The sequence below is a fragment of the Hakea prostrata genome, chromosome 8 (genome assembly GCF_041222555.1).
Source record: "Hakea prostrata isolate BN-2017 chromosome 8, UWA_Hpros_2, whole genome shotgun sequence".
Lineage (NCBI taxonomy): Eukaryota > Viridiplantae > Streptophyta > Magnoliopsida > Proteales > Proteaceae > Hakea > Hakea prostrata.
Window position 1 is genome coordinate 7,993,941 of NC_142607.1, and position 12,510 is coordinate 8,006,450.

The 12,510-nt window shown below is 37.5% G+C and overlaps 2 protein-coding genes across 2 annotated transcripts; both read left to right on the forward strand.

The window, feature by feature from the left end:
* Positions 1-242: 242 nt before the first annotated feature.
* On the forward strand, positions 243-5,570 carry LOC149006620 (uncharacterized protein At5g01610-like). Its single transcript, XM_089166777.1, has 3 exons — positions 243-543; positions 2,931-2,985; positions 4,635-5,570. Exons 1-3 carry the CDS (start codon positions 442-444, stop codon positions 5,012-5,014), a joined length of 537 nt encoding a protein of 178 aa, XP_089022903.1. The 5' UTR covers positions 243-441; the 3' UTR covers positions 5,015-5,570.
* A 3,361-nt stretch (positions 5,571-8,931) lies between these two features.
* On the forward strand, positions 8,932-12,403 carry LOC149006621 (early nodulin-like protein 17). The gene is made up of 2 exons (XM_089165058.1): positions 8,932-9,249; positions 10,239-12,403. The coding sequence occupies exons 1-2, from the start codon at positions 9,060-9,062 to the stop codon at positions 10,583-10,585; spliced, it is 537 nt and encodes a 178-aa protein (XP_089021184.1). The 5' UTR covers positions 8,932-9,059; the 3' UTR covers positions 10,586-12,403.
* The last annotated feature ends 107 nt before the right edge of the window (positions 12,404-12,510 follow it).

The window sequence follows — 12,510 nt, forward strand, 5'->3', positions numbered from 1 at the left end:
GAATTGATCTTGTTTTTCTTTTTTGTATTTAATATATCTTTTGTATTTTATAACAACTCCTTAATTTTGATTTCTTTAACTTATTACTTACTTATATAGTGGATCTAATTGATAAATTGAGTAATTCAAAGGATTGCATTAATTTTAAAGAATAAGTGTGGGGGTGGCTTGAAAATTTTCCCCAAGAAAATTACAAACAAACAAACAAATTTCGGGCGCCATATCAGTTCTTCCCAGTTTCGGTGGCCTGTTAACATCAAGAACTACACTAAGTGTGTCTGTGGTGAATGTGTGAATGGTATGAGTGAGACGCAGAGAGGTGAGGGTGAGGATAAAAATTCAAGGACTCTTGGGCTTCCGTGAAATTGCGTGTTGTAGAGCTACACTCTGTTATCTCTCACAGGAAACTGTTGGGATCGGAGAAAGAGACCCAAGAGAGTAATGGAGAAAGCTCTAACGACAGTGGGAAGCTTCAAATCTGGGAGCTTTTGGATCACCAAGAAAGCCAAGGAAGAGATCTCCAGCATTACTGAAGAGATCACTGTGAGTAATGCGTCTGTCTTCTTTTTGCGTGCTTGTTTGTCAGTAGTTAGTAATTTCTACCTCTGATTCCTGCTATAATTTTGAATCTTGGACTTCGTTTCAAGAATGCCGTTCTTTGGTAAACTACGCATATGGGAATTGTCTCAATCTTATCTTGATTCTCCAGAACTACCAGGTTTTAAAAAGATCGGTTTCTGTCTTTCCGATAGTTCCAATTTGATCTAGTGTTTTTGTATTCCATTGGTCATGATCTGGTCATCGGATGCTGATAACTTCCATTCTAGTCCAAATAGCTTACTGAATCGGTGGTAATGAACAGCGTTAAGATGGATTATAAGTGCATTGTTTGATTATATCTTTGTTCTCCTTCTTTCTGATGTTTTCAAACCTTTTCTTTTTCTTTTTCTTTCTATAGTTGCCCTAGATTTAGCCTAATCTAACTTCCATTAAATGGGTGATTTTTAAGGTAATACTTTACTTCTTTAATTGCTTCTGTCTTGATACAGCTGTTTCAATAAGTTTACTCTATACTTGTTTCAAGCTTTAACTTTTGTTTGCAAGATTCTCTGAAAGTAAATAAAGCTTAACAATCAACTAGATGATCAATGTTTATCCATTTCATTGGAGGACTTAGGAACCTTAGTCCTACCATCTCCCTCTTTTCATTTCTGGTGGTGATGACTAACAGATTGGAATTCCTTTGAAGAGAGTCAACCATGAATAGGAGGGGTAAGCCGGGGAAATTTACTGATCTCAGGAGGAGGCCTTGGATTCAACTTTCCAAGGAGTTTGAAAGTGTTCTGTGTAAATTGTTCTTGGTATCAGGATGGAAAAGAATCATGTACAGTAGAAAGGTCATTTCAGCCAAGAATAACTGATCAGTTTTTGGAAGCCATTATTCTTGTTAAATACTGTGGTATTAGTATCTGTAAGACTCATGAGAATAAATTTCTCCTCTGTTTTCTATTAAAATTAAGTTGTTGCTGATGTTGGATTTGTCCTGCAGTCTCCACTAAAATCCTTTAGATGGAAGCTTATTGGTTCCTTGACTTTCAAAGAAGAATCTTATATAGAGGGTAAAGGTGTAGGCTTCAGGAATCTAAAGGTTAAAGGGGATTATGTGAGACTTTCAGGGAAATTCTAGTAATATGTTTGGCCAGAATTTAGGATTAAGAGAAAGCAAATTAGTATAAAAATCATGGTGATCTAATGTGGGTGATGATTGTGTTTTTTAGTTACAATTCAAACTTCAGATTTTTCACATTTTATTTCCAATGAGAACCATCCAGGTTAGGAAAATATTTAAAACTTGTTTGAATTATCTAAAAATTAACTAAACATCAATATTGAAAGAAGATGTAACAGCAACATCAAAGGCCAAACTATTACTTTGTGAATCCACACTACACATCTGGACTTAAACTTTGACTGCAACCTACCAACCTGCAGGAAAAATGTACTGGCTTAACAATGTTCTTACATGCATTTTATTGTTTCATAGCACTCATGGGTCACTGGAAGTTCTATTACTCCTTTGTCTATTTCTAAATTGTATGGCATCTAATAGAGTGACTGGCATGTTGTTCAAAATCTAAACATTGAATTTGTTATTGTGTATTTATAAAGATTCTTCAATATGATTTTGATGCTTTTTGCTGAAAAAAAATGTATGGTTAATACTACAATATTAGAAACTATTAGATAAGATAAAGGTGAAAGAAGAAGTCCTGGCGAGAAGAAAAGAAACTGTATTCCTGTTCTAATAAAAATACAAAACCTAATACACATTACCTTCACAAGTAGCCACTTATGTGTAAGTTTCTATGCTGTTAGATGAGTAATTTAAAATTTTGAAGGTATGGGTCCCTCCACAGGCAAGTCTTAGAATTTCCTTCCATCTCGTTTACTGAACTAGCAAAAGGAGGAAGAACTATGAAGGTATGATTAATAAAGTCTTCATAGAGATAGTTTTTGCCTTTTTTTGGATAATCCATAGCAGTATGGTAATTAGATCCAGATACAGTACGCAAGTACACTAGACATTTTTCATCAGGTAGCCACAACAAAATAAAAGTTAAGACTTAGTATATAATTAGGAAACCATGTTGAAGTATCCTGATGGGTTTGGGCAGTGCAGTAGTCTCAGAGAATGGAAATTTTAGCCTCTGTTTGAATTCATGGAGTAACTAGATAATGTATATTATTGCAACATTTTGGTCATCTGATGCATAGTCATTCTTAATTTTAATGATGAAACCAGACATATTAATTGTGGTGAAAATTTGGTGCTCACCTGGTGTTGTTTAGATACGTTTGCTTCTGCAAGTTTTTTCCCTCCCTCCTTAAGAGTCATTTCTTCACATATTGAATGTGGTTCATTATTGCAGTCTCTATCCAATACTGTTGAAGAGAAGACTAAATGGATCTTCAACAAACTAAAAGGTTTGAACCAATTTCCTTTTATCAGTTTCTTTTGTTTAAATGAACTCAAGGTAATGATAATACTTAACATATATATTGATGACCTGAATTACTCTTCTCAAGCTTATTTTCTATTTAATTTTAGGAGAAAACAACATTACCTGGTTGTGTGCAGCACATGGCTCCTGCAGCTAGGCACAAGGCTATGCAAAATGACTGCTGCATTCTCATGGAATATGTAAATCCCTGAGGATATGTTCCTGTGTCTAGGGGCAGGAGCTACACACCACATGCTACCAGGTATATTCTATGAATGAAAGACATGCATGGCTTAGGCCTTGTATCAAGTATGACCTTGAATAGAACTGATTGGAGGCCAAGGATCCACATAGCCAATCGCATTTAGTAGGCATACTGGGTTGTGGTTGTTGTTGTTATTAGTAATAGTAGTAGTAGTAGGAGGAGGAGCAGTTGGTGATCAAGAAATGCATGGATGCACTTATAATACGTATGAAAGACAGTATATAAGGATAAAGCAGGTCATTATGCAGTATGTAAATAAATACCATCTTAATGCCAGGATTAGAGATGCATTCTACCTAATCTAGTGATGTTCCACCTAAGAGAAAAACACAAAACAAAACAAAGAAGAAGAAGAAGATATTACATAACACATGCACACAAAAGAGAAATGCAAAATTACCACCTTTTCCTCAATCTTGTCTGATCCATGATTTGAGCACTGAAAGTCCCAATCTTTGTTGAAATGGTGAAGATTAGGTTCACTTTTTCTTATGCTAAAATTCACCAATTCACTTCAAAGGGAAAACAAGTTTTCAAGGCCTTCAATTGTGTTATCCAGGTTTTAAACAGTCATATCAAGTATGTTTTACCTATACCGGTTGGTACAAACCTTTTCTGAGGATTAGTACATATTGGTACCTACCAAAACACAATAAATATCAACCAATCTGATACGATGCCTCATTACTTAAAACCCTGCTGAGGCTGTTGTACCCAATGATGATTGAAAATAAATTATATGAATTCCAAAAACAAAAACAAAAACAAAAAAATTATGGAGTTTGAAGTGAAGTATTGACCAGGAATAGGAAGAGTGATGTTGGTGCCCCTCATTTTCTGTGCGGGTGCTTGCATGTACATGTGTGTGTACATGCATTTGGATGTTGTTTTGAGGTTAGTTGACTTGTCCATATTTTTATGATTCACTTAACCTGGAGAACACTTGGTTTCTCTTATGATGATGATTCAAAGCAACTTAATCTAAAATGTAAGATCTCCCTTCTTTTTTTATAGTCGATCCTTCCAAATGCTCAATCTTTTCCTAAATGTAATAGCAATACTGCAGAATATCAGTGAATAGTGGTCAAATGTGTTTTACAACTCTGTGGAGGATATTTCAGACCGAGTGTTCATTTATGTGTTTCTTCATCTACTTGTCCCAATCAAGTAGTTGTCTTGTAGCTACAAATAGGTGATTTTGCAAATAATTGTTTGTACTCTCCGATGCTTCTTCATGTATATCCATTCATGTACAATGTTTACATTTATTTTCTTTATTCACATGTATTATAGCATTGCGAATTTTTTATGAAGCGTTATGCAGGAAGCTTACGCATCTATTTTTCTTTTCTTTCTTAAAAAATTAGGCAAGCCACAGAAGGCCCTTCCAGATCTCCTTCGAGAGTACAACCTACCTCCTGGCTTGTTTCCCCAAAATATTATTTGTTATGAGTTTGATGCGGCAAAGGCTAAGTTGATTGTGTACCTACCTTCTACGTGTGAGATCAGCTTTAGGGATTCTTCTGTTGTAAGATATGCTACTCGTGTCAAAGGAGTGTTAACGAGGGGAAAGCTCAGTGGTATAGAAGGCATGAAGACCAAGGTCCTGGTATGGGTTAAAGTTACCAACGTGGCCATCGAGAGCTACAAGTCAGATAAAGTTTGGTTCACAGCTGGTGTGAAGAAATCAAGATCAAAAGATGCATATGAAATGCCTCGTGAGGCCATTAAAGTGGAAGAGTTTTGAGAATATTATCAAAATACCATCACCATCATTGTGATAATAATGGCTTTTACTATTTTCAGTACTTTCACATCCTACATTAATATGTTGTTCATTAGTTCATATTTATACTTGTAAACATTAGTGTTAGATATTGATTCTTTATGCTAAAGATTAGTGGGCAATTTCCCCAATTCTTACATCAATAGTTATATGAAGGCCATTTCAATACTGTGTTTCCAGAATTCTGAACTTCATCAGGTCTGGTTGGAATTTCGGTGTGAAGGAACCACATCAATGAGGCTACTATTAAGTTATAACCTTTGCCATGTTATCTAAATACTTAACCAAAGATGCTCTGTTTTGAACCATTGTTGCTTTCATTGTTAAACATATTGAGGTTCTGCTTATGCTCAGTGGGTTCTCTCTTCTTCCTATACATTCTTGCTAAAGTTGAATCATGTATGGTGGTACTAGAAAATCTTAGGATAGCATGGTAGCATCTTCCCTTACCTCTATAACTACCATCACCATCTATGTTGACAGACCAAAACAAACATTTTGTTTTGAACATGTTTCACTGTACTTACAAGCTCTGGGAGGGGTGGGGGGTGGTTAAGGATGCTCTTCCCAAGAAGAACAATGTATTAGAATATTGGTTGTGCTTTTATTATCCATAATCAACTAAACTGGCATCTATATACCCCAAACAGAGGCTGTGAAGAACAAACATGTACTGAGGCAGCCTTTGGTGGTTTAAATTTCCATTTTGACCCCTGATGTTTGATTCAACTCATATAAAAAGGGGGGAAAATGACATTTTGCATTTGCCTCTCTTACGGTATAATAAAAAAATTAAAAAACAAAAAGGTCACACCATCACTTTTATGGCAAAATAATGTTCCTGTTCCCTTTTAATTTCCTTCAACTTACCCAATCTTGAAGAGAAGTATGAGGTGGCAATTTGGTATTGGAATAATCTTTTAAGTGAATATGTTGCTAGTATTTTGGTTATAAAAAATGACGATGTGTCCTTAGCTTGGGGGATCCAAATTCTTTGCGTTTAGGCAGAGTGTTCAACTACTGGATGCCTTGCCCATGGTACCAGGGTTGGTTCTTTAGTACCATGGGCAAGGCATCCAATGGCTAGAAACTTGGAAGGATTGTGCCTGGACACAGGGGATCTCAATTATAATTTGGGAAGTCTATTTTTATTTATTTATTTATTTTTCTCAATTGGAAGGCAAAAGCCAAGGGAATCTGGTTACAAAGATCCAAAACCCAAGGAGTGGTAGAGGGCCAAGGTGTCCTGCCTTGAAGGGATATGGTCAACCTAGTTAGTGAATGGGCTATAGTGTTCCTTTCCCTAGATACATTGAAAAAACTTCACTAGGCTATTGCATGTTTAAGATCCTCCACAATAGGGGCCATAATACAAGGACATTGCTTAGCCATGCCACTGAAATATTCCAATAAGCCCAGACAGTCAGTTTGAGTTAGGATAAATTCAAACCCTACCTCGCGAGTCCATCTCAATCCTTCCAACAAAGCCAGAGCTTCCCCTTTTTCCACTGTAGAGGCTATCTTTCATAAAAGCTGAAATCGACATCATTGCAACTAGCTCTCCCGAATACTTCCTAATTGCAAATCCAATTCCTCCTTGAGTACCCTCCAAAAGAAGCATTGAAGAAGAAGAAGAAGAAGAGAGCAAGAAATAAACATGACCCTCAAATATGGCAATGGAGGTTGCTGTTGTGTTTCAACTTCCTTGTGACTCCCACCTCCTACTGTCCTCTAACACCAAATGAAACTCCCCAACTGCATCCTCTATTCTCCCAACCAGTGCTACGTGCTCAATGTCTTTTTTAGTGAAGAGAAGCTCGTTCTTGATCCAAAACAACCAACAAATAATAGAGATTTTACACAGCACTTCCTTCCCCCTCTCTTTACTTTCAAATTGAAAGTTTTCCCAATTCTGTAGGATTACAGCCATGAAACATCCTGCAAAGACCTCAATAGAAACTTGATAAAGCATCCGAACTAGGATGCATGAGCATACAGGCATTCAAACAAAACATGTAAGCTAGTTTCTAGTGGAGCACCACATCCGCTACATCCAGGGTCCACCCACACACCTCTCTTCCTCAAACCTTTGGTTGTAGCCACTACATTTGAACATACCCGCCATAAGAAATTCTGAATTTTAGGATATGTGTTACATTTCCAAATCCTTTTTGGGATTCTTTTGTGTATTGTCTCCCATTGGTCAGATCTTGAAGAAGAAGTTGCATATTTGCTTGAGCATCATGGTGATTTATTAGCATATGGTAGGCCATTTTGGTAGAGAATAATCCATTTTTTGTAGGTCTCATAACTGTCTATCTGCTATTGGATAGATTGGTATTTGAATCTTGAGTATTGCAACAACATCCAAAGGTGTGAACCACCTCTCTACAAGCTCCTTCTCCACAGTCGGGTCTAAGGATTTATCAAATCAGCCACTCTACTTAATGGTCATCCAACTGAGTTTTCACCTTCCACCTTGTACTAAAGCTTTGATGATAACCAGTTATGGAACCCAAGTATCAATCTCCTCACCTGTACCAACTTGCCAAAGTCCTTCCTTAAGAACCCCATGATGGGCTCGAACTGAATCAGCTTCTAAAACACTTGAATTTGGAAAGTATATAGCTTTGTAGAACTTGGCCCAAAAAGATTTTGGCTCAGCCCACAATCTCCACACAGCCTTGCAAGAAGAGCCTGGTTGTGTAGAATTGGATCCTGAAGCCTGATGCCCCATTCTCCTTTGAGCTACACATCTTTGTCCATGACACCCAATGAATCTTCATTTTATCCTCCTTTTGACACCATATAAAATTACTCATAGCCTTTCTAACTGTATCATGATTTGCAACAAGAAGAGAAAAATGGATGCCGACATATATTTCCATTGAGCTTGCATCCAATTTCACAAGTGTAGCTTTTCTTTACGTTGAAAGTAATTTGTTCTTCCACCCATGAATTCTTCCACAAGTTTTGCTTGAGAGCTCATTAAACACCACCTTTTTTTGATACACACATTTCTGATGGAAGACCAAGATAATTTATGGAGCGGGATCCATATGATACCTTGATAAGTCTAGATAGCCATCCTTTAAATCTTCTTGGGGTATTTGGACTAAATGTGAGGAGTGACTTCTTTAGATGGATTGCTTGTCTACTTGCCTCACAGTATAGGTCTAGACAATCCTCCATTGCCATGAATTGATTGGTCTTCACCTGAGAAAAGAGCACACAATCGTCAGCGAACAAGAGGTGTGTGATGAGTGGTGCATGGCATATCACTGATACCCTTGATTGATTGTGACTCTTGTTGGTGCTTGATCAAGATACTTAGTACCTGTGAACATATGATGAATATAAAAGGATAGAGAGGATCACCTTGACAAATGCCTCGAGGAGAGATAGTCCTCGATAAACAATCTCCTTTGCCCACCATTTGAAGAGACAAACGATACAAAATATTTGTTAATACCGTCTACCACTTGGGCTTTAGTAATCTTCCAGAACTTTTGGCAGCACAGAGGGGCAAACCGTCTGGGCCTGGACTAGCTTGGGAAGTTTGGATCCTATGCATGCACAAGCACGAATCAATTACGGGAACCACAATCCTACCCATTAGATTCCATTTGGTTGACTTCCAGGGTTTATTGAATTTAGAATCTACATCCAGCTATCTTCCACGATGATCTATCTATTTCAAATCGGACGATAGATAGAGAGGATGTCCCACATGGAATGTCTGGGACCCATGCCTTGACATCATCACATGTGAGAGGCCGAGAGGTCCCTCGTGCCACCACGGTGGAGTGGAAAATTATCATTTCTTCTAAACCTTTTACCGCAAAAAAAGAATAAACTAATCATCTCATTTCAATATAAACAACGGAAGCTTTCCTGATACGAGAGCGAGAGCTGCTCAAATTTTGCTTTTGAAAACCTAGAGAAGAGATTTTGTTAGAGAACAGGAGAAAGGGTGAGTGGTGGGAGTGAGATTGCAGAGCAAAAAATGGAGATTGGAAGAAGAAGCATTGCACCGCCAAGGGTGGTTCTGATGCTAACAGTGGCCGTGCTGTTGATGATGATTTCGGAAGTTTCTGCCGTGAAAATCACCGTAGGAGATAAGATGGGATGGACTACCAATCTCAACTACACCATTTGGGCTAAAGGCAAACACTTCTACCTCGGCGATTGGCTCTGTAAGCTCACTTCTCCTATTTACGCTCTCCTTTAGCTTTCACTCTTTGTGTTTATACATCTTCATACACAGATCTACTTCCTATGCTCTGTTTTTTACTATTTTTTTATTTTTCTCGCCATCACTAAGTAGATCTCGCTATTTTTCTTTCTTTTAACATTCCTCTGTATTCTGCTTCTCACTGCAACTTCTGTTTTCAGTTCTTTCGAATCTAGGTTACTTCGATTTCTGCTACTGAATCCTCTGTGCTTTATTCCATTTTTCACACTTACGGACTTACCCTGTGTTTGAGATTTTGCCTTTCCTTGAATGCTTACTTCTCATTACTTCCCGTAAATCTCATTTCTATTGAATCTGTTTTCCACACAGCATTTCTCTGTGTTTGCAGGAAATAAACCAGATCTTTGATCTTCACACTGTAGTACGGTTTCGTAGGTCTTAGGTAGTTGAACTGCTTTTCTCGAGTCTTCGACACACTTCTGATCGATTCCTGGTTATCACGAAAAAGAAGGGTCGTTAGATTTAATTTTTATTGAGCTATACACATTTTTGTCTAAAGCAGAATGCTAATCCTTCCTTAAATTCAGCATTTTAGATCTGATTTAAGTAAACTTAAAGGCTTAAAGTAGTCAAACAACTGTTCGTTCGTTACTTAGTATTTTATTATTTCTGGTTCTGTCGATTCCAGAGCGTTCTGGTTTTTTCCATCATCTTTTCCTTTCTGTTACTGCAAAACAGCTCAGATCTTCATAGTTTGGTCGGGCCTGTGATTTGCACTTTTCTATTCTGAAAAGTAAAACTCAACTTCTCTCTTTTCAGCCTTTCAGGTGATCCACACTCAGTTTTGTTTTATCCATTTCTAAGTATAATATCTCAGGAACCTCTTCTCAATAAAGGAATTTCTCGATTCTCGATCCTAATGGACTCTTGAATGTGACTCGGAAGTTCTTCCTGGTTCAATAGGACTAAAATTATGTGTTTGTGTTGCAGTTTTTGTGTATGATAGGAACCAGATGAACGTGTTGGAAGTGAACAAGACAGGTTACGATCAATGCATAGAAACTCATCCAATCCATAACTGGACAACGGGAGCAGGAAGAGATGTAGTTCCCCTCAACGTGACAAAGCATTACTACTTCATTAGTGGCAAAGGTTTCTGCTTTAGTGGCATGAAGGTGTCTATGCTTGTTGAAAACCCTCCACCTCCTCCATCTTCGACTCCCCAGGATGTAAAGAGCGGATCTCCTTCTTCCTTTGGCACCTACAGAGGCTACATCGTTTTACCAGCTGTGTTCGCCATTGCTGCGGTTTGGGATTCTTTCCTTCGTTTCTGGTAGTTGTAGTAGTTGTTTCATTTTTATTTTTTTCCTTCCTTTGGATGAAAATTTGTGGTTGTCCGCCGGAATCCATGGCGGTTCTTGAAGAAAATGGTGTGTGATTTTTCCTTGTTCTGGGATCAAAAAATTTCAAATACAGATCTTTGATTTCCAAAATCGGGTGGGTTGTTTGAATGATTGTGGACTAGAATGGATTTTTCGGTTCAAATCTTAACAACTAATTCTCCGTATCAGATTTTGTTGTCGTCTGATTGGAGGGCGGAATTCATGGGTCCTATTGTCTGCAAGGACCAAAACCATGTGAGCGTGGGGAAAAGATAGATTTAAAAAAGGGATCACTCATAATAATCAGCTTCTTGCTGGCTTGCCCAATGTGCCTTTTTGTGAATTCTTTTCTTTGGACAAGTTGTGATTTGCAGTAGAACAGTGGAATACTTTATAATCATCAATTTGAATTCAATTAAATAGAAGTTTTACACTAATTATAAAAGGGTCGGCTTAGTTGGCAATGACCATATTCTCTTTGCAAAAGATTCATGAGTTTGACTCCCTCTGGTGGTATATATAATAATTCTTTTTTGTCCACTGTTCTGGAGAGACAAAGGTATTCAAGACAAAGGTATTCACAGAATATTTGGTTTATTCAGCAGTGAATGGCCAATATAATTTGCTTAATTTTCCATCAATTTTGTACATTAGTTCTCTTTTTTCTTAATATAATTTGACTTTATTGAAGAAAGGGGAAAAAAAGCTAGAGAGGTGGTTGGGAAGGAACTTTAACATGTTACAATGATGTGGTTCTCAGATTAATACGTAGTGTTTTAGAGATTCAATGACTGATCTCTGTCTTTGTAAGCATAATCAGTGGATTAATAAAAAAATCATACTTGTCACAATCTAAAGATCACACACAAGTTCAAACACATTAAGATGGAAGCATGCATACATAGAGAAAGACAATGTGATGCAGGGACCAGAAAGAGATCTGTCACGTGAATGCATGCATAGACAGACACTGATACTTAAAACCTAGAATGTAAGGGAAACCTTTCCCAGCCTTAGTGTTTGTACTCTTTGCTATGTGGGCTTTAAACTTAAGACAATATAAAGAAAGAAACAAGATGGGAGATGGGGACAGGAGGAAAATTCTTATTTTTTTCAACAAATGTATATATAAACAAATTAGGTAGGATGGTAAAACAACCATTTGCTGGAAAAGAAAATCTATTAGTTTTGTGGGGCCAAAGCAACAATTCCAAGCACACATCACGGAACTTAGCTGGGTTGAAACTTAAATGCCCATCTAATATGTATTTATTGGTAATCTTTAATTAGTTACATGGTCTGGTGGTCCCCTTCTACCCAATAAATTAACTCAAAACATGTGCAAGTGACAGAATATCCTTGGAAACCACTGTTCAAACACTTTGCATTCACAATTACAGAAGTTAAAACTATTGCATTGAGCTGGAATAAAAAGATCTGAGGAAGGTTTTCTTTTGGGATCAATTGTTGGATCGTAGCAGGTCAAGAGATAATAAAAATAGGCAAACAAGTGCAGTTTCAGTAGTATCAACGTTTGAATCGAACTATCATAGTCAAGTAAACTTTCTTTAGATGTGTTCTAACCGGAAGAGAGACTGAAGTTTGCAAGATCAGAAAAGAGTTGCGATGAAAATTTAAGGGTGCAAGGTTAGCCTTGAACTTCAAATCCCAGGATCTAAACTCAAAATTCTAACCCTAGAGTGGCTCAGCTGAGTCAGGGTCAGGGTTAAGAACAATTCAGGTCTAAGTAATTCCTCTGGCCCAGTCTCTCCCACCCTGCCCTACCACCATTGCCTTATTTTTTATAACCATAGGGCAATAATATGGAATTAGGGTTGAGATCAGATTTGGGAAAGCTTGACCCTGTCGCAGCCCTAATT